The sequence below is a fragment of the Oncorhynchus mykiss genome, chromosome 13, assembly GCF_013265735.2.
Source record: "Oncorhynchus mykiss isolate Arlee chromosome 13, USDA_OmykA_1.1, whole genome shotgun sequence".
NCBI lineage: Eukaryota > Metazoa > Chordata > Actinopteri > Salmoniformes > Salmonidae > Oncorhynchus > Oncorhynchus mykiss.
In genome coordinates, this window is record NC_048577.1 from 72,021,247 (window position 1) to 72,043,746 (window position 22,500).

At 44.8% G+C, this 22,500-nt stretch overlaps 1 protein-coding gene across 5 annotated transcripts in view; it reads right to left on the reverse strand.

Annotated features, from left to right (window-relative positions):
• Positions 1-22,500, reverse strand: part of LOC118938378 (neuronal-specific septin-3-like) — a 182,279-nt gene that overhangs the window by 40,098 nt on the left and 119,681 nt on the right. For 3 of the 5 annotated variants that reach the window (XM_036942107.1, XM_036942108.1, XM_036942111.1), the window contains one exon: positions 8,505-8,870. In XM_036942107.1, the coding sequence (XP_036798002.1) occupies positions 8,505-8,870 (366 nt within the window). Of the gene's footprint in view, positions 1-8,504; positions 8,871-21,325; positions 21,659-22,500 lie in introns of those variants that run through there. The other 2 variants (XM_036942110.1, XM_036942109.1) reach the window with 2 other exon arrangements.

A 22,500-nucleotide genomic window follows, 5' to 3' on the forward strand; every position in this document is an offset into this window, starting at 1 on the left:
TACAGGACAGTCAATGTTCTACTGACATCACTACAGGACAATCAATGTTCTCCTGACATCACTACAGGACAGGCAATGTTCTACTGACATCACTACAGGACAGGCAATGTTCTCCTGACATCCCTACAGGACAGTCAATGTTCTACTGACATCACTACAGGACAGTCAATGTTCTCCTGACATCCCTACAGGACAGTCAATGTTCTACTGACATCACTACAGGACAGTCAATGTTCTCCTGACATCCCTACAGGACAGTCAATGTTCTCCTGACATCACTACAGGACAGGCAATATTCTCCTGACATCACTACAGGGGGGTCAATGTTCTACTGACATCCCTACAGGACAGTCAATGTTCTACTGACATCACTACAGGACAGTCAATGTTCTACTGACATCCCTACAGGACAGTCAATGTTCTCCTGACATCACTACAGGACAGGCAATGTTCCCCTGACATCCCTACAGGACAGTCAATGTTCTACTGACATCACTACAGGACAGTCAATGTTCTCCTGACATCCCTACAGGACAGTCAATGTTCTACTGACATCACTACAGGACAGTCAATGTTCTACTGACATCACTACAAACATCACTATTGTGGTTTGGAAACAGGTGCTTCATAACGCTCATAGTTTCCTGACTCAACAACTAATTACCAACAACTATGGCAGTTATATACACACAGCTGTTTACTACATCTCACTTTGTGTGTGTGCGTGTGCGTGTGTGTGTGCGTGTGCGTGTGTGTGTGGCTAGAGGCAGTATGACACCCCCCACGTTAAGACAGAGATAGATGACATCCCACATGTTAGACTGCAGCCGAAGTATTTTATTTCTGAGCTTTTCATCAGCATCAGCTAAAAACATCTCTGTCCTTTGACACACATGGGCGCACAACACACACACACACACACACACACACACACACACACACACACACACACACACACACACACACACACACACACACACACACACACACACACACACACAAACTACCAAGTTCTTTCCTGTTCACCTGTTATGACTTCCTGTGGGTAAACCCTGTGCCTCCTGCCATGCATGTGTGTTATGTGTGTGTGTGTGTGTGTGTGTGTGTGTGTGTGTGTGTGTGTGTGTGTGTGTGTGTGTGTGTGTGTGTGTGTGTGTGTGTGTGTGTGTGTGTGTGTGTGTGTGTGTGTGTGTGAGTCTTTTAAGCCAGGTGAGGTGCAGTCTTAAGGATGCCTCCTAGACAGAACAGTTGGGAGGAGTTGGTTCATATATTATGATTACATTTTATTGACGTTGTTGTTTGTTTTAGATTTCGGGTAAGGTTTTTTTTTCGAGGCCACCCCGAAATTCGGGAGCCGAAGTCTACGCCCCTTCGTCAACTGTATGGATTCTTCAATAAAGTCTTTGTTGTCATTCAACGAGAGACAACTCGTTTTCTTGCACATTTCTTCATTGGGAAATACTGCACCAAACCCCTCGGCATAAACATCAAATTAATGACAGATTCCTTGAGTTATTTTAGATTAATTCTGACTGTTCTGGTCTTTTAAGGGAGTATGCAAGCACAACTGAAGCATCCTCACAGCTAGCCGAACCGAAGCATCCTGACAGCTAGCCGAACCGAAGCATCCTGACAGCTAGCCGAACCGAAGCATCCTGACAGCTAGCCGAACCGAAGCATCCTGACAGCTAGCCGAACCGAAGCATCCTGACAGCTAGCCGAACCGAAGCATCCTGACAGCTAGCCGAACCGAAGCATCCTGACAGCTAGCCGAACCGAAGCATCCTGACAGCTAGCCGAACCGAAGCATCCTGACAGCTAGCCGAACCGAAGCATCCTCACAGCTAGCCGAACCGAAGCATCCTCACAGCTAGCCGAACCGAAGCATCCTGCCAGCTAGCCGAACCGAAGCATCCTCACAGCTAGCCGAACCGAAGCATCCTGACAGCTAGCCGAACCGAAACATGCTGACAGCTAGCCGAACCGAAGCATCCTCATCCTGACAGCTAGCTGAACCGAAACATGCTGACGGCTAGCTGAACTGAAGCATACTGACAGCTAGCCGAACTGAAGCATCCTCATCCTGACAGCTAGCCGAACCGAAGCATCCTCATCCTGACAGCTAGCTGAACCGAAACATGCTGACGGCTAGCTGAACCAAAGCATACTGACAGCTAGCCGAACCGAAACATGCTGACGGCTAGCTGAACCAAAGCATACTGACAGCTAGCCGAACTGAAGCATCCTCATCCTGACAGCTAGCTGAACTGAAGCATCCTGACAGCTAGCCGAACCGAAACATGCTGACAGCTAACCGAACCAAAGCATACTGACAGCTAGCCGAACCGAAGCATCCTCATCCTAACAGCTAGCTGAACCGAAGCATGCTGACAGCTAGCCGAACCGAAACATGCTGACGGCTAGCTGAACCAAAGCATACTGACAGCTAGCCGAACTGAAGCATCCTCATCCTGACAGCTAGCTGAACTGAAGCATTGAAGAATCCATACAGTTGACGAAGGGGCGTAGACTTCGGCTCCCGAATTTCGGGGTGGCCTCGAAAAAAAAACCTTACCCGAAATCTAAAACAAACAACAACGTCAATAAAATGTAATCATAATATATGAACCAACTCCTCCCAACTGTTCTGTCTAGGAGGCATCCTTAAGACTGCACCTCACCTGGCTTAAAAGACTAGCTGGACCGAAGCATGCAGACGGCTAGCTGAACCGAAGCATGCAGACGGCTGGCTGGACTGAAGCATGCAGACGGCTAGCTGGACCGAAGCATGCAGACGGCTAGCTGGACCGAAGCATGCAGACGGCTAGCTGGACCGAAGCATGCAGACGGCTAGCTGGACCGAAGCATGCAGACGGCTAGCTGGACCGAAGCATGCAGACGGCTAGCTGGACCGAAGCATGCAGACGGCTAGCTGGACCGAAGCATGCAGACGGCTAGCTGGACCGAAGCATGCAGACGGCTAGCTGGACCGAAGCATGCAGACGGCTAGCTGAACCGAAGCATACAGACGGCTAGCTGGACCGAAGCATACAGACGGCTAGCTGAACCGAAGCATACAGACGGCTAGCTGAACCGAAGCATACAGACGGCTAGCTGAACCGAAGCATGCAGACGGCTAGCTGAACCGAAGCATGCAGACGGCTAGCTGAACCGAAGCATACAGACGGCTAGCTGAACCGAAGCATGCAGACGGCTAGCTGAACCGAAGCATACAGATGGCTAGCTGAACCGAAGCATGCAGACGGCTAGCTGAACCGAAGCATGCAGACGGCTAGCTGAACCGAAGCATGCAGACGGCTAGCTGGACCGAAGCATGCAGACGGCTAGCTGAACCGAAGCATACAGACGGCTAGCTGAACCGAAGCATACTGACGGCTAGCTGAACCGAAGCATACAGACGGCTAGCTGAACCGAAGCATACAGACGGCTATCTGAACCGAAGCATACAGACGGCTAGCTGAACCGAAGCATACAGACGGCTAGCTGAACCGAAGCAAACATTTCTGATATATACCCATTGAATAAAATAACTTATGAATGGCTCACCCTATCAGAACCCAAAATATAAGCTTGTTTTACTCCAATGTTTGTATATAAAAAAAATGTAGACATTAGCCTAAAAACAATGTTTTAACTATAATTTTGATATCACGGATGGTCAGTCCTTGCATCCATTGCTCTGTCTATGAATTTGAGTGGTTGCATTTCTCCAGCCCCATCCCTCAGATTTTTACTGAAACTTGTTTCTACTGCTGATTGTAGCTTTAATCTGGCACTAAACACCAGTTGATGTTGTTTCTACTGCTGATTGTAGCTTTAATCTGGCACTAAACACCAGTTGATGTTGTTTCTACTGCTGATTGTAGCTTTAATCTGGCACTAAACACCAGTTGATCTTGTTTCTACTGCTGATTGTAGCTTTAATCTGGCACTAAACACCAGTTGATCTTGTTTCTACTGCTGATTGTAGCTTTAATCTGGCACTAAACACCAGTTGATGTTGTTTCTACTGCTGATTGTAGCTTTAATCTGGCACTAAACACCAGTTGGTGTTGTTTCTACTGCTGATTGTAGCTTTAATCTGGCACTAAACACCAGTTGATGTTGTTTCTACTGCTGATTGTAGCTTTAATCTGGCACTAAACACCAGTTGGTGTTGTTTATACTGCTGATTGTAGCTTTAATCTGGCACCAAACACCAGTTGATCTTGTTTCTACTGCTGAGTGTAGCTTTAATCTGGCACTAAACACCAGTTGGTGTTGTTTCTACTGCTGATTGTAGCTTTAATCTGGCACTAAACACCAGTTGGTGTTGTTTATACTGCTGATTGTATCTTTAATCTGGCACTAAACACCAGTTGGTGTTGTTTCTACTGCTGATTGTAGCTTTAATCTGGCACTAAACACCAGTTGATCTTGTTTCTACTGCTGATTGTAGCTTTAATCTGGCACTAAACACCAGTTGATCTTGTTTCTACTGCTGATTGTATCTTTAATCTGGCACTAAACACCAGTTGGTGTTGTTTCTACTGCTGATTGTAGCTTTAATCTGGCACTAAACACCAGTTGATCTTGTTTCTACTGCTGATTGTAGCTTTAATCTGCCACTAAACACCAGTTGGTGGTGTTTCTACTGCTGATTGTAGCTTTAATCTGGCACTAAACACCAGTTGGTGTTGTTTCTACTGCTGAGTGTAGCTTTAATCTGGCACTAAACACCAGTTGGTGTTGTTTCTACTGCTGATTGTAGCTTTAATCTGACACTAAACACCAGTTGGTGTTGTTTCTACTGCTGAGTGTAGCTTTAATCTGGCACTAAACACCAGTTGGAGTTGTTTCTACTGCTGATTGTAGCTTTAATCTGGCACTAAACACCAGTTGGTGTTGTTTCTACTGCTGATTGTAGCTTTAATCTGACACTAAACACCAGTTGGTGTTGTTTCTACTGCTGACTGTAGCTTTAATCTGACACTAAACACCAGTTGGTGTTGTTTCTACTGCTGATTGTAGCTTTAATCTGGCACTAAACACCAGTTGGTGTTGTTTCTACTGCTGATTGTAGCTTTAATCTGGCACTAAACACCAGTTGGTGTTGTTTCTACTGCTGATTGTAGCTTTAATCTGGCACTAAACACCAATTCCTCTAACAGCTAGTGTTTACAAATACAATATTCTGTTCACATATCAGCCTGGTCACTAGAACTACCATTTGATTTGGGATGGTTGTAAAGGTCCTGAGGACGTCGACACATGTCTTCCTCACCGTTCACTGGGCGTGAACTCATGATGCTCGGAGATGAAGCATCCTCAGACCACACAGACCAGGTACTCAGACCACTGTGCCACGGTAGTTCACGATACTCTAGCAAGCCATGGAGAGTACTGGAAGATACTTCATAAAAACAATGCATTGTTTTTCATTATTTTATTTTAAGCCTTCCCCAAACCATCACCCTAACCTTAATCACTAGGAATGAATACCTAAACTAAACCACTCTGAATGAATACCTAAACTGAACCACTAGGAATGAATACCTAAACTAAACCACTAGGAATGAATACCTAAACTGAACCACTAGGAATGAATACCTAAACTGAACCACTAGGAATGAATACCTAAACTACACCACTAGGAATGAATACCTAAACTAAACCACTAGGAATTAATACCTAAACTACACCACTAGGAGTGAATACCTAAACTACACCACTAGGAATGAATACCTAAAATAAACCACTAGGAATGAATACCTAAACTACACCACTAGGAATGAATACCTAAACTACACCACTAGGAATGAATACCTAAACTACACCACTAGGAATGAATACCTAAACTACACCACTAGGAATGAATACCTAAACTACACCACTAGGGATGAATACCTAAACTACACCACTAGGAATGAATACCTAAACTACACCACTAGGAATGAATACCTAAACTACACCACTAGGAATGAATACCTAAACTACAAAACTAGGAATGAATACCTAAACTACACCATTAGGAATGAATACCTAAACTACACCACTAGGAATGAATACCTAACTACACCACTAGGAATGAATACCTAAACTACACCACTAGGAATGAATACATAACTACACCACTAGGAATGAATACCTAAACTACACCACTAGGGATGAATACCTAAACTACACCACTAGGAATGAATACCTAAACTACACCACTAGGAATGAATACCTAAACTACACCACTAGGGATGAATACCTAAACTACACCACTAGGAATGAATACCTAAACTACACCACTAGGAATGAATACCTAAACTACACCACTAGGAATGAATACCTAAACTACAAAACTAGGAATTAATACCTAAACTACACCACTAGGAATGAATATCTAAACTACACCACTAGGAATGAATACCTAAACTACACCACTAGGAATGAATACCTAAACTACACCACTAGGAATGAAAACCTAAACTACACCACTAGGAATGAATACCTAAACTACACCACTAGGAATGAATACCTAAACTACACCAATAGGAATGAATACCTGAACTACACCACTAGGAATGAATACCTAAAATAAACTACTAGGAATGAATACCTAAACTACACCACTAGGAATGAATACCTAAACTACACCACTAGGAATGAATACCTAAACTACACCACTAGGAATGAATACCTAAACTACACCACTAGGAATGAATACCTAAACTACACCACTAGGAATGAATACCTAAACTACACCACTAGGAATGAATACCTAAACTACACCACTAGGAATGAATACCTAAACTACACCACTAGGGATGAATACCTAAACTACACCACTAGGAATGAATACCTAAACTACACCACTAGGGATGAATACCTAAACTACACCACTAGGAATGAATACCTAAACTACACCACTAGGAATGAATACCTAAACTAAACCCTTTGAGTTGTTTCTGTTTTAACCTGTAACTATGTGGAATGAACCCTGTAACTATGTGGAATGAACCCTGTAACTACGTGGAATGAACCCTGTAACCACATGGATTTAACCCTGTAACTACGTGGAATGAACCCTGTAACTATGTGGAATGAACCCTGTAACTATGTGGAATGAACCCTGTAACTACGTGGAATGAACCCTGTAACTACGTGGAATGAACCCTGTAACTATGTGGAATGAACTCTGTATCTACGTGGAATAAACCCTGTAACTACGTGGAATGAACCCTGTAACTATGTGGAATGAACCCTGTAACTACATGGAATGATCCCTGTAACTACATGGAATGAACCCTGTAACTACGTGGAATGAACCCTGTAACTATGTGGAATGAACCCTGTAACTACATGGAATGATCCCTGTAACTACGTGGAATGAACCCTGTAACTACATGGAATGATCCCTGTAACTACGTGGAATGAACCCTGTAACTACGTGGAATGAACCCTGTAACTACGTGGAATGAACCCTGTAACTACGTGGAATTAACTCTGTAACCACGTGGAATGAACCTTGTAACTACGTGGAATGATCCCTGTAACTACGTGGAATGAACCCTGTAACTTTGTGGAATGAACCCTGTAACTACGTGGAATGATCCCTGTAACCGCATGGAATGAACCCTGTAACTACGTGGAATGATCCCTGTAACTACGTGGAATGAACCCTGTAACTACGTGGAATGAACCTTGTAACTATGTGGAATGAACCCTGTAACTACGTGGAATGAACCCTGTAACTACGTGGAATGAACCCTGTAACTACGTGGAATGAACCCTGTAACTATGTGGAATGAACCCTGTAACTATGTGGAATGAACCCTGTAACTATGTGGAATGAACCCTGTAACTACGTGGAATGAACCCTGTAACTATGTGGAATAAACCCTATAACTACGTGGAATGAACCCTGTAACTATGTGGAATGAACCCTGTAACTACGTGGAATGAACCCTGTAACTACGTGGAATGAACCCTGTAACTACGTGGAATGAACCCTGTAACTACGTGGAATGAACCTTGTAACTACGTGGAATGAACCCTGTAACTACGTGGAATGAACCCTGTAACTATGTGGAATGAACCCTGTAACTATGTATAATGAACCCTGTAACTACGTGGAATGAACCCTGTAACTACGTGGAATGAACCCTGTAACTACGTGGAATGAACCCTGTAACTACGTGGAATGAACCCTGTAACTACGTGGAATGAACCCTGTAACTACGTGGAATGAACCCTGTAACTACGTGGAATGAACCCTGCAACTACGTGGAATGAACCCTGTAACTACGTGGAATGAAATTAAAGACGTTCATCCATTTTATGTTGAATTTCGAAAGTGAAACTTTGAGATCAGGTTGCACAGCTAGCTGACTGGACTGAACTGTACGAGGATATCAATTGGCAGTGTGTGTGTGTGTGTGTGTGTGTGTGTGTGTGTGTGTGTGTGTGTGTGTGTGTGTGTGTGTGTGTGTGTGTGTGTGTGTGTGTCGACTCACCCACGACCATGATGTTGAACTCGAAGCCAGCCTTCATGGTCTTGCGTCTCATCTGGTCCAGAACAGCCTCGATGCCCACATAGCCGAAGAGGTCATGACCTTTAATGGTTCCCTGGAGACCATGGCTCTCTGTAGGGCAAGGGGTCACGACCTCTACCTCTCCCTCCATCTCTCTCTCTACGTCTACTTCTCTCTCCTCCGTCTCTTTATTCTGCGCTGTGCTATCCTCTGTCTTCTCCTGAGCTACTCTCTCCTCCACAGCTTCCTCTGCTGCTGCTTTGTCTTCTACTGCTAACGGTTTCACTTCCTCCATCCCTCTCTCCTCCATCGAGGCGGGTATCTCCTGCTCCAGCACCTTAGTTGTGTCTGAAAGAGAGAGAGAGAGCGAGAGAGAGAAAGAGAGAGGGAGAGAGAGAGAGAGAGAGAGAGAGAGAGAGAGGGGGGGGGAGAGAGAGGGGGGGGGAGAGAGAGGGGGGGGGGGGGAGAGAGAGGTGGGGAGAGAGAGAGAGAGATATATAGAGAGAGTGAGAGAGAAAGAGAGAGAGAGAGAGAGAGGGAATGGTTAGTGACTGGATGAACGACAGAATAACAGAGGGAGGAGACACACACCCAAAGACATGTGTGGACACACAACATCATTTGATCACAGCATTCTTTGATATCAGTCAGTCTTTAGAGTGTGTGTTCGTGTGTGTGTGTGTGTGCGTGCGTGCGTGTGTGTGTGTGTGTGTGCGAGCGTGCGTGTGCGTGCGTGCATGCGTGAGTGTGTGTGCGTGCGTGCGTGTGTGTGTGTGTGTGTGTGTGTGTGGTGCAGAAGAAAGAGAATCAACCTTCTAAACCTTTTTGAAGATCCTTTGATGTTAAAGCCCAAAGTCATTGTGGTGGAAGAACACACACACACAGATCCAAACCAGGTACTGCAGTGACTCCTCTTGCACTGAGATGCAGTGCCATAGACCGCTGTGCCACTCTGGAGGCTCAAACTCAGATATACGATATAAAGAAGAATGTTTCACTTCTCTCATTGACTTGTCAACACCCCCCCCCCCCCCCCCCCCCCCCCCCCCCCCCGCCTCCCCCCCGGCCTGGTCTGTACGGTCTGTTTCACAAGCGTTCCCGGAAGTCTCGAGATGTAGCGTCTCTGGGTTTAGAAACTCTCTGGCCTGACTGTGTGCGATCCTGTGTGTTTACCGGGAGTCTGAGCCACAGAGCATGTGTCAGCTAACCCAGCCTGTCAAACCACAACTACTCAGAGACTAGCAGGCCACAACGTGTGTGTGTGTGTGTGTGTGTGTGTGTGTGTGTGTGTGTGTGTGTGTGTGTGTGTGTGTGTGTGTGTGTGTGTGTGTGTGTGTGTGTGTGTGTGTGTGTGTGTGTGTGTGTGTGTGTGTTATTAGTCAACTGGACTGAAGGGAACGTAGGACCTCAGACAACCTGTTAAAGGTTAACCTTCATTAACACATCTATTCTCCAGTTTACAACAGTTTACAGCAGTTTAGAACAGTTTACAGCAGTTTAGAACAGTTTACAGCAGTTTAGAAAAGTTTACAGCAGTTTAGAACAGTTTACAGCAGTTTAGAACAGTTTACAGCAGCTTACGGCAGTGGTTTTTGGCTATTGTGCGTCTCCACACACACACACACACACATGCACACACGCGCACACACACACACATGAACGCACGCACACACACACACATGCACGCACGCACACACGCGCACACATGCAGGCACACACACACACACGCACCCGCACACACACACACACACACACACACACACACACACACACACACAGACATACAGACAGACAGACAGACAGACAGACAGACAGACAGACAGACAGACAGACAGACAGACAGACAGACAGACAGATAGAAAGAGAGAGCAGTGGCCGTTGGTGATGGTCAGTCTTCCTGATTTAATCAGCTATAAATATCTGACCCCAGAACCCACCAGAATGGAACTAATCCACACAGCTATCAGTTCACTCAGGACAGACAGAGAGAGAGAGATTCTACTGGGTGAAATACCACAGTGTGACATCACAGCAGCAAGATTTGTGACCTGTTGCCACAAGAAAAGAACAAACCAGTGAAGAACAAACACCATTGTAAATACAACCTATATTTATGTTGATTTATTTTCCCTTTTGTACTTTAATTATTTCCACATAATATGACATTTGTAATGTCTTTATTCTTTTTTAAACTATTGTGAGTGTAATCTGTACTGTTAATTTTTTATTATCTACTTCACTTGCTTTGGCAATGTTTCCCATACCAATAAAGCCCCTTAAACTGTATTGAAATTGAATTGAGAGAGATAAATAGAGAGAGAGGGGGGCGCAACAGAAATAGAGACAAAGGGGGGGAGAATGAGGGGGGGAGAGAGAGGGAGAGAGAGAGATAAATAGAGAGAGAGGGGGGAGAAAGAGGGGAGAGAAAGAGAGGGGGGAGAAAGAGGGGAGAGAAAGAGAGGGGGGGAAGAAAGAGAGGGAGAGCGATAAATAGAGAGAGGGGGGAGAAAGAGGGGAGAGAGAGGGGGGAGAAAGAGGGGAGAGAGAGAGAGGGGGAGAAAGAGAGGGGGGGAAGAGGGAGAGAGAGAGATAAATAGAGAGATGGGGGAGAAAGAGGGGAGAGAGAGGGGGGAGAAAGAGGGGAGAGAGAGAGGGTGGAGAAAAAGAGGGGGGGAAGAAAGAGAGGGAGAGAGCGGGGGGAGAAAGAGAGGGAGAAATGGAGGGGTTCCAGACACTAGTTAACTATTGTATCTGTAAATACTGAAGTGTGATGAACTCCTGTTACATTAGAAGAGATTTTAGTTTGACAAACAGCTTTGTGTGCTTGTCTGTCTTTTACAGTTGTCTACTCAGTCAGTTCACTGCAGTGTTGTACCAGACCTCTCTATCTCTCTCTCTGTCTCTCTCTGTGTCTCTCTCTCTCTCTCTCTCTGTGTCTCTCTCTCTCTCTCTCTGTCTCTCTCTCTCTCTCTGTCTCTCTCTGTGTCTCTCTCTCTCTCTCTCTCTCTCTCTCTCTCTCTCTCTCTCTGTGTCTCTCTTTCTCTATCTCTCCCTACAGAGACAGACATGGACCTAGTAAAGCCCTGTACAGCCCTGTACAGCTAGAGAGATACAGACATGGACCTAGTAAAGCCCTGTACAGCTAGAGAGATACAGACATGAACCTAGTAAAGCCCTGTACAGCCCTGTACAGCTAGAGAGATACAGACATGAACCTAGTAAAGCCCTGTACAGCTAGAGAGATACAGACATGAACCTAGTAAAGCCCTGTACAGCCCTGTACAGTTAGAGAGATACAGACATGGACCTAGTAAAACCCTGTACAGTTAGAGAGATACAGACATGGACCTAGTACAGCCCTGTAAAGCTAGAGAGATACAGACATGGACCTAGTACAACCCTGTACAGCTAGAGAGACAGGGACAAACTATGGGGTCCAAGACAAACAGAGAGTAGACACACACATCTCTGAGATGCATGAGAAAAGCAAACAGAACAGCAGAAGTGATGAGAGTGCCGGACAGGGAGAGAAGGAGACGGAGAGAAGGAGTGACAAAACGTTTGTCCAGGCAATTTGGAGGAGAGACAACAGGTCACACAAAGGGGCCTTAGAGAGGAGAAACAGAACAGATAATGAACAGAGAAGAGGAGAGATGATGAACAGAGGAGAGGAGAGATGATGAACAGAGGAGAGTAGAGGAGAGATGATGAACAGAGGAGAGGAGAGGAGAGATGATGAACAGAGGAGAGGAGAGATGATGAACAGAGGAGAGATGATGAACAGAGGAGAGGAGAGATGATGAACAGAGGAGAGATGATGAACAGAGGAGAGATGATGAACAGAGGAGAGGAGAGATGATGAACAGAGAGGAGGAGAGATGATGAACAGAGAGGAGGAGAGATGATGAACAGAGGAGAGATGATGAACAGAGGAGAGATGATGAACAGAGGAGAGGAGAGATGATGAACAGAGGAGAGGAGAGATGATGAACAGAGGAGAGGAGAGATAATGAACAGAGAAGAGGAGAGATGATGAACAGAGAAGAGGAGAGATGATGAACAGAGGAGAGGAGAGATGATGAACAGAGGAGAGATGATGAACAGAGGAGAGATGATGAACAGAGGAGAGATGATGAACAGAGGAGAGATGATGAACAGAGGAGAGGAGAGATGATGAACAGAGGAGAGGAGAGATGATGAACAGAGAAGAGGAGAGATGATGAACAGAGGAGAGATGATGAACAGAGAAGAGATGATGAACAGAGGAGAGATGATGAACAGAGGAGAGGAGAGATGATGAACAGAGGAGAGATGATGAACAGAGGAGAGGAGAGATGATGAACAGAGGAGAGGAGAGATGATGAACAGAGGAGAGATGATGAACAGAGGAGAGGAGATATGATGAACAGAGGAGAGATGATGAACAGAGGAGAGATGATGAACAGAGGAGAGATGATGAACAGAGGAGAGATGATGAACAGAGGAGAGGAGAGATGATGAACAGAGGAGAGATGATGAACAGAAGAGAGATGATGAACAGAGAGGAGGAGAGATGATGAACAGAGGAGAGATGATGAACAGAGGAGAGATGATGAACAGAGAAGAGGAGAGATGATGAACAGAGAGGAGGAGAGATGATGAACAGAGGAGAGATGATGAACAGAGAGGAGGAGAGATGATGAACAGAGGAGAGATGATGAACAGAGAAGAGGAGAGATGATGAACAGAGGAGAGGAGAGATGATGAACAGAGGAGAGATGATGAACAGAGGAGAGGAGATATGATGAACAGAGAGGAGGAGAGATGATGAACAGAGAGGAGGAGAGATGATGAACAGAGGAGAGATGATGAACAGAGGAGAGGAGACATGATGAACAGAGAGGAGGAGACATGATGAACAGAGGAGAGATGATGAACAGAGAGGAGGAGAGATGATGAACAGAGGAGAGATGATGAACAGAGAGGAGGAGAGATGATGAACAGAGGAGAGATGATGAACAGAGAGGAGGAGAGATGATGAACAGAGAGGAGGAGAGATGATGAACAGAGAGGAGGAGAGATGATGAACAGAGGAGAGATGATGAACAGAGGAGAGATGATGAACAGAGGAGAGGAGAGATGATGAACAGAGGAGAGATGATGAACAGAGGAGAGATGATGAACAGAGGAGGAGAGATGATGAACAGAGGAGAGATGATGAACAGAGAGGAGGAGACATGATGAACAGAGGAGAGATGATGAACAGAGAGGAGGAGAGATGATGAACAGAGGAGAGATGATGAACAGAGAGGAGGAGAGATGATGAACAGAGGAGAGATGATGAACAGAGAGGAGGAGAGATGATGAACAGAGAGGAGGAGAGATGATGAACAGAGAGGAGGAGAGATGATGAACAGAGGAGAGATGATGAACAGAGGAGAGATGATGAACAGAGGAGAGGAGAGATGATGAACAGAGGAGAGATGATGAACAGAGGAGAGATGATGAACAGAGGAGGAGAGATGATGAACAGAGGAGAGATGATGAACAGAGGAGAGGAGAGATGATGAACAGAGGAGAGGAGAGATGATGAACAGAGGAGAGATGATGAACAGAGAAGAGGAGAGATGATGAACAGAGGAGAGGAGAGATGATGAACAGAGAAGAGGAGAGATGATGAACAGAGGAGAGGAGAGATGATGAACAGAGAGGAGGGGAGATGATGAACAGAGAAGAGGAGAGATGATGAACAGAGGAGAGGAGAGATGATGAACAGAGGAGAGATGATGAACAGAGGAGAGATGATGAATAGAGGAGAGATGATGAACAGAGGAGAGATGATGAACAGAGGAGAGGAGAGATGATGAACAGAGAAGAGATGATGAACAGAGGAGAGATGATGAACAGAGGAGGAGAGATGATGAACAGAGGAGAGATGATGAACAGAGGAGAGGAGAGATGATGAACAGAGAAGAGATGATGAACAGAGGAGAGATGATGAACAGAGGAGAGATGATGAACAGTGTAGAGATGATGAACAGAGGAGAGGAGAGATGATGAACAGAGGAGAGATGATGAACAGAGAAGAGATGATGAACAGAGGAGAGATGATGAACAGAGGAGGAGAGATGATGAACAGAGGAGAGATGATGAACAGAGGAGAGGAGAGATGATGAACACAGAAGAGATGATGAACAGAGGAGAGATGATGAACAGTGTAGAGATGATGAACAGAGGAGAGGAGAGATGATGAACAGAGGAGAGATGATGAACAGAGAAGAGATGATGAACAGAGGAGAGGAGAGATGATGAACAGAGGAGAGATGATGAACAGAGAAGAGATGATGAACAGAGGAGAGATGATGAACAGAGGAGAGGAGAGATGATGAACAGAGAAGAGATGATGAACAGAGGAGAGGAGAGATGATGAACAGAGGAGAGATGATGAACAGAGGAGAGATGATGAACAGAGGAGAGATGATGAACAGAGGAGAGGAGAGATGATGAACAGAGGAGAGATGATGAACAGAGGAGAGATGATGAACAGAGGAGAGATGATGAACAGAGGAGAGGAGAGATGATGAACAGAGGAGAGATGATGAACAGAGGAGAGATGATGAACAGAGAAGAGATGATGAACAGAGGAGAGATGATGAACAGAGGAGAGGAGAGATGATGAACAGAGAAGAGATGATGAACAGAGGAGAGGAGAGATGATGAACAGAGGAGAGATGATGAACAGAGGAGAGATGATGAACAGAGGAGAGATGATGAACAGAGGAGAGGAGAGATGATGAACAGAGGAGAGATGATGAACAGAGGAGAGATGATGAACAGAGGAGAGATGATGAACAGAGGAGAGATGATGAACAGAGGAGAGGAGAGATGATGAACAGAGGAGAGATGATGAACAGAGGAGAGATGATGAACAGAGAAGAGATGATGAACAGAGGAGAGATGATGAACAGAGGAGAGGAGAGATGATGAACAGAGGAGAGATGATGAACAGAGGAGAGATGATGAACAGAGGAGAGATGATGAACAGAGGAGAGATGATGAACAGAGGAGAGGAGAGATGATGAACAGAGGAGAGATGATGAACAGAGGAGAGATGATGAACAGAGGAGAGATGATGAACAGAGGGCCTTCAGACAGTATTCATACCCCTTGACTTACACTACACGTTCATGTGTTCCACCCTGAAATCCAAATAGATGGAAAATAAATAAATGCTCACCCATCTACACACAATACCCCATAACGACACCGTAAAACATGTGTCAAGACGTAGGTGTGTTTACTGTTGTAGTGAGACGTAGGTGTGTTTACTGTTGTAGTGAGACGTAGGTGTGTTTACTGTTGTAGTGAGACGTAGGTGTGTTTACTGTTGTAGTGAGACGTAGGTGTGTTTACTGTTGTAGTGAGACGTAGGTGTGTTTACTGTTGTAGTGAGACGTAGTGAGACGTAGGTGTTTACTGTTGTAGTGAGACGTAGGTGTGTTTACTGTTGTAGTGAGACGTAGGTGTGTTTACTGTTGTAGTGAGACGTAGGTGTGTTTACTGTTGTAGTGAGACGTAGGTGTGTTTACTGTTGTAGTGAGACGTAGGTGTGTTTACTGTTGTAGTGAGACGTAGGTGTGTTTACTGTTGTAGTGAGACGTAGTGAGACGTAGGTGTTTACTGTTGTAGTGAGACGTAGGTGTGTTTACTGTTGTAGTGAGACGTAGGTGTGTTTACTGTTGTAGTGAGACGTAGGTGTGTTTACTGTTGTAGTGAGACGTAGTGAGACGTAGGTGTTTACTGTTGTAGTGAGACGTAGGTGTGTTTACTGTTGTAGTGAGACGTAGTGAGACATAGTGAGACGTAGGTGTTTACTGTTGTAGTGAGACGTAGGTGTGTTTACTGTTGTAGTGAGACGTAGGTGTTTACTGTTGTAGTGAGACGTAGGTGTGTTTACTGTTGTAGTGAGACGTAGGTGTGTTTACTGTTGTAGTGAGACGTAGGTGTGTTTACTGTTGTAGTGAGACGTAGGTGTGTTTACTGTTGTAGTGAGACGTAGGTGTGTTTACTGTTGTAGTGAGACGTAGGTTTGTTTACTGTTGTAGTGAGACGTAGGTGTGTTTACTGTTGTAGTGAGACGTAGGTGTGTTTACTGTTGTAGTGAGACGTAGTGAGACGTAGGTGTTTACTGTTGTAGTGAGACGTAGGTGTGTTTACTGTTGTAGTGAGACGTAGGTGTGTTTACTGTTGTAGTGAGACGTAGGTGTGTTTACTGTTGTAGTGAGACGTAGGTGTGTTTACTGTTGTAGTGAGACGTAGGTGTGTTTACTGTTGTAGTGAGACGTAGGTGTGTTTACTGTTGTAGTGAGACGTAGTGAGACGTAGGTGTTTACTGTTGTAGTGAGACGTAGGTGTGTTTAGTGTTGTAGTGAGACGTAGGTGTGTTTACTGTTGTAGTGAGACGTAGGTGTGTTTACTGTTGTAGTGAGACGTAGGTGTGTTTACTGTTGTAGTGAGACGTAGGTGTGTTTACTGTTGTAGTGAGACGTAGGTGTGTTTACTGTTGTAGTGAGACGTAGGTGTGTTTACTGTTGTAGTGAGACGTAGGTGTGTTTACTGTTGTAGTGAGACGTAGTGAGACGTAGGTGTTTACTGTTGTAGTGAGACGTAGGTGTGTTTACTGTTGTAGTGAGACGTAGGTGTGTTTACTGTTGTAGTGAGACGTAGGTGTGTTTACTGTTGTAGTGAGACGTAGGTGTGTTTACTGTTGTAGTGAGACGTAGTGAGACGTAGGTGTTTACTGTTGTAGTGAGACGTAGGTGTGTTTACTGTTGTAGTGATACGTAGTGAGACATAGTGAGACGTAGGTGTTTACTGTTGTAGTGAGATGTAGGTGTGTTTACTGTTGTAGTGAGTCGTAGTGAGACGTAGGTGTTTACTGTTGTAGTGAGACGTAGGTGTGTTTACTGTTGTAGTGAGACGTAGGTGTTTACTGTTGGCACAAGATGGCCGCTTGCCCAGTTTAACCAGGGTGTGTTTACTGTTGGCACAAGATGGCCGCTTGCCCAGCTTAACCAGGGTGTGTTTACTGTTGGCACAAGATGGCCGCTTGCCCAGTTTAACCAGGGTGTGTTAACTGTTGGCACAAGATGGCCGCTTGTCCAGTTTAACCAGGGTGTGTTTACTGTTGGCACAAGATGGCCGCTTGCCCAGTTTAACCAGGGTGTGTTAACTGTTGGCACAAGATGGCCGCTTGTCCAGTTTAACCAGGGTGTGTTTACTGTTGGCACAAGATGGCCGCTTGCCCAGTTTAACCAGGGTGTGTTTACTGTTGGCACAAGATGGTCGCTTGCCCAGTTTAACCAGGGCTTCCTCTGTCCCCTATGAATAAATACTGATGAATCAGTTTAACCAGGGCTTCCTCTGTCCCCTATGAATACATACTGATGAATCAGTTTAACCAGGGCTTCCTCTGTCCCCTATGAATAAATACTGATGACTCAGTTTAACCAGGGCTTCCTCTGTCCCATTTGAATAAATACTGATGAATCAGTTTAACCAGGGCTTCCTCTGTCCCCTATGAATAAATACTGATGAATCAGTTTAACCGGGGCTTCCTCTGTCCCCTATGAATAAATACTGATGAATCAGTTTAACCAGGGCTTCCTCTGTCCCCTATGAATAAATACTGATGAATCAGTTTAACCAGGGCTTCCTCTGTCCCCTATGAATAAATACTGATGAATCAGTTTAACCAGGGCTTCCTCTGTCCCCTATGAATAAATACTGATGAATCAGTTTAACCAGGGCTTCCTCTATCCCCTATGAATAAATACTGATGAATCAGTTTAACCAGGGCTTCCTCCGTCCCCTATGAATAAATACTGATGAATCAGTTTAACCAGGGCTTCCTCTGTCCCCTATGAATAAATACTGATGAATCAGTTTAACCAGGGCTTCCTCTATCCCCTATGAATAAATACTGATGAATCAGTTTAACCAGGGCTTCCTCTGTCCCCTATGAATAAATACTGATGAATCAGTTTAACCAGGGCTTCCTCTGTCCCCTATGAATAAATACTGATGAATCAGTTTAACCAGGGCTTCCTCTGTCCCCTATGAATAAATACTGATGAATCAGTTTAACCAGGGCTTCCTCTGTCCCCTATGAATAAATACTGATGAATCAGTTTAACCAGGGCTTCCTCTGTCCCCTATGAATAAATACTGATGAATCAGTTTAACCAGGGCTTCCTCTGTCCCCTATGAATAAATACTGATGAATCAGTTTAACCAGGGCTTCCTCTGTCCCCTATGAATAAATACTGATGAATCAGTTTAACCAGGGCTTCCTCTGTCCCCTATGAATACATACTGATGAATCAGTTTAACCAGGGCTTCCTCTGTCCCCTATGAATAAATACTGATGAATCAGTTTAACCAGGGCTTCCTCTGTCCCCTATGAATAAATACTGATGAATCAGTTTAACCAGGGCTTCCTCTATCCCCTATGAATAAATACTGATGAATCAGTTTAACCAGGGCTTCCTCTGTCCCCTATGAATAAATACTGATGAATCAGTTTAACCAGGGCTTCCTCTGTCCCCTATGAATACATACTGATGAATCAGTTTAACCAGGGCTTCCTCTGTCCCCTATGAATAAATACTGATGAATCAGTTTAACCAGGGCTTCCTGTGTCCCCTATGAATAAATACTGATGAATCAGTTTAACCAGGGCTTCCTCTGTCCCCTATGAATAAATATGGATGAATCAGTTTAACCAGGGCTTCCTCTGTCCCCTATGAATAAATACTGATGAATCAGTTTAACCAGGGCTTCCTCTGTCCCCTATGAATACATACTGATGAATCAGTTTAACCAGGGCTTCCTCTGTCCACTATGAATAAATACTGATGAATCAGTTTAACCAGGGCTTCCTCTGTCCCCTATGAATAAATACTGATGAATCAGTTTAACCAGGGCTTCCTCTGTCCCCTATGAATAAATACTGATGAATCAGTTTAACCAGGGCTTCCTCTGTCCCCTATGAATAAATACTGATGAATCAGTTTAACCAGGGCTTCCTCTGTCCCCTATGAATAAATACTGATGAATCAGTTTAACCAGGGCTTCCTCTATCCCCTATGAATAAATACTGATGAATCAGTTTAACCAGGGCTTCCTCTGTCCCCTATGAATAAATACTGATGAATCAGTTTAACCAGGGCTTCCTCTGTCCCCTATGAATACATACTGATGAATCAGTTTAACCAGGGCTTCCTCTGTCCCCTATGAATAAATACTGATGAATCAGTTTAACCAGGGCTTCCTCTGTCCCCTATGAATAAATACTGATGAATCAGTTTAACCAGGGCTTCCTCTGTCCCCTATGAATAAATATGGATGAATCAGTTTAACCAGGGCTTCCTCTGTCCCCTATGAATAAATACTGATGAATCAGTTTAACCAGGGCTTCCTCTGTCCCCTATGAATACATACTGATGAATCAGTTTAACCAGGGCTTCCTCTGTCCTCTATGAATAAATACTGATGAATCAGTTTAACCAGGGCTTCCTCTGTCCCCTATGAATAAATACTGATGAATCAGTTTAACCAGGGCTTCCTCTGTCCCCTATGAATACATACTGATGAATCAGTTTAACCAGGGCTTCCTCTGTCCTCTATGAATAAATACTGATGAATCAGTTTAACCAGGGCTTCCTCTATCCCCTATGAATAAATACTGATGGATCAGTTTAACCAGGGCTTCCTCTGTCCCCTATGAATAAATACTGATGAATCAGTTTAACCAGGGCTTCCTCTGTCCCCTATGAATAAATACTGATGAATCAGTTTAACCAGGGCTTCCTCTGTCCCCTATGAATAAATACTGATGAATCAGTTTAACCAGGGCTTCCTCTGTCCCCTATGAATAAATACTGATGAATCAGTTTAACCAGGGCTTCCTCTGTCCCCTATGAATACATACTGATGAATCAGGGGAATCATCATCTGACTGAACAGTGAACTCGTTAGATGTTGAACGCAGCTCTACATGGTTAGTGGATCAACACTGTATCAGCACATCTCTGTAGTCCGCATGTTCCTCAGAGTAGAACCAAAGATTACCATAAATGATGTGATAACACATGTCTTTCATCATAAGAACACACACACACACACACACACACACACACACACACACACACACACACACACACACACACACACACACACACACACACACACACACACACACACACACACACAACACACACACACACAACACACACACACACAACACACACACACACAACACACAACACAACACACACACACACACACACACACACACACACACACAACACACACACACACAACAGAGTGTTGAGCAACAGTTATCTCCACAGTGACAGAGGGGGTAGAGACGCAGCTCTGGTAAAATGGTGCCACACTTTACATATGAAAGAGTAGTGAGATTCAGCAACATGTGCCGTATCACATGGCCACAACCGCCAAAACAGTCACTAGTCAACAACTAACAACAGAAACCTTCCTACTAAATATTTATCAGCATCAATACTCAAGACCAAAACATACAGCTGTTCAAATTAAACCAATACATTCTTTTCATATTCACTTTTGAAGAAAATCCCATTATTCAGAAAAAAACATGCATTGTAAAACAGCCAGGTCCAGACCCCCCCCCAACCCCTTTTCCCAAAGTGGACCGATCCAGTCAGGTCTCATGGTTTGAAGAGGCATTGAGATCGGCCCATAGAGGCCGCGGGGGGGGGGGGGGGGATATAAAAGATTCCTACCTTCTCTCATTCACAAAAGCCAGTCCGATTCCTGTTCTCTCTCTCCACGGCCCCAGTCCCCAACCATACAGCTGCCTGCCCACCAGGCAGAGAAGAAGAAAGTCCTTATTTTGCTTCTCTTTCTTTGCCCAGTTTATACACTCACTCGCTTTCCTGAGCTGGAGAGGCGATGGGGAGGATTTGAGCTGATGCCTCTAATACCTCTACCTCTCTCTGTCTCTCTGTCTGGCTTTCTCCCTCTCTCTTGCACTACCTCGCTGTCTGTCTGTCTCTCTCTCTCTCTGTGTGAGTGTGAGGGCGGGCGTGATGGCTAAAGCAGTTCACAGCCATTCACATGCAGATTGGCTCAAGGAGCTTCCACTAATCCAACAGAGGACTTCACCTCTCTGCTGCCTAGCCCTCCCTCCCCCATCCCTCCCTCCCCCATCCCGCTCTCCTTTCTAAGACTCATTTACACACCAGTAGCTGGGTCGTCAGACAAGTGTGAATTGGTGTGAATGTCTGTGTATTTAAATGTGTTTGTGTTTGTGTGTGTGTGTGTGTGTGTCTACCGAGAGAGAGAATGAGAGCTCCCTGCTGACTGCAGATTCAAGCCTAGAAGTAATTGACCTGTAAAAATCAATGAGTCGAAAACACAGCCGTTCTCTGAAGAAAGTAGCTGGTGTGGACCCATACAACACCACCCCCCTTCTGTCTCTCATCTCTCTCTCTTTCTCGTCTGTGACTACCACTCTGTGATCAAATCAACTGTTTTATTTCTCCACACATACCGGGACAGTATATTTTAGTAATCACTACGGCAACAGCCTCCAGGAACGAGATGCTGTTTACACCTTACAGTTATTAAGAACATCAGGAACAAATAATTACAACTCCAGAAAATTCAGTCAAGCAAGTTTCTCTCTGTCTGTTTCTCTCTGTCTGTTTCTCTCTCTCTGTTTCTCTCTCTCTCTCTCTCTGTTTATCTCTCTCTCTGTTTCTCTCTCTCTGTTTCTCTCTCTCTGTTTCTCTCTCTCTCTCTGTTTCTCTCTCTCTGTTTCTCTCTCTCTCTCTGTTTCTCTCTCTCTGTTTCTCTCTCTCTGTTTCTCTCTCTCTGTTTCTCTCTCTCTCTCTGTTTCTCTCTCTCTGTTTCTCTCTCTCTGTTTCTCTCTCTCTGTTTCTCTCTCTCTCTCTGT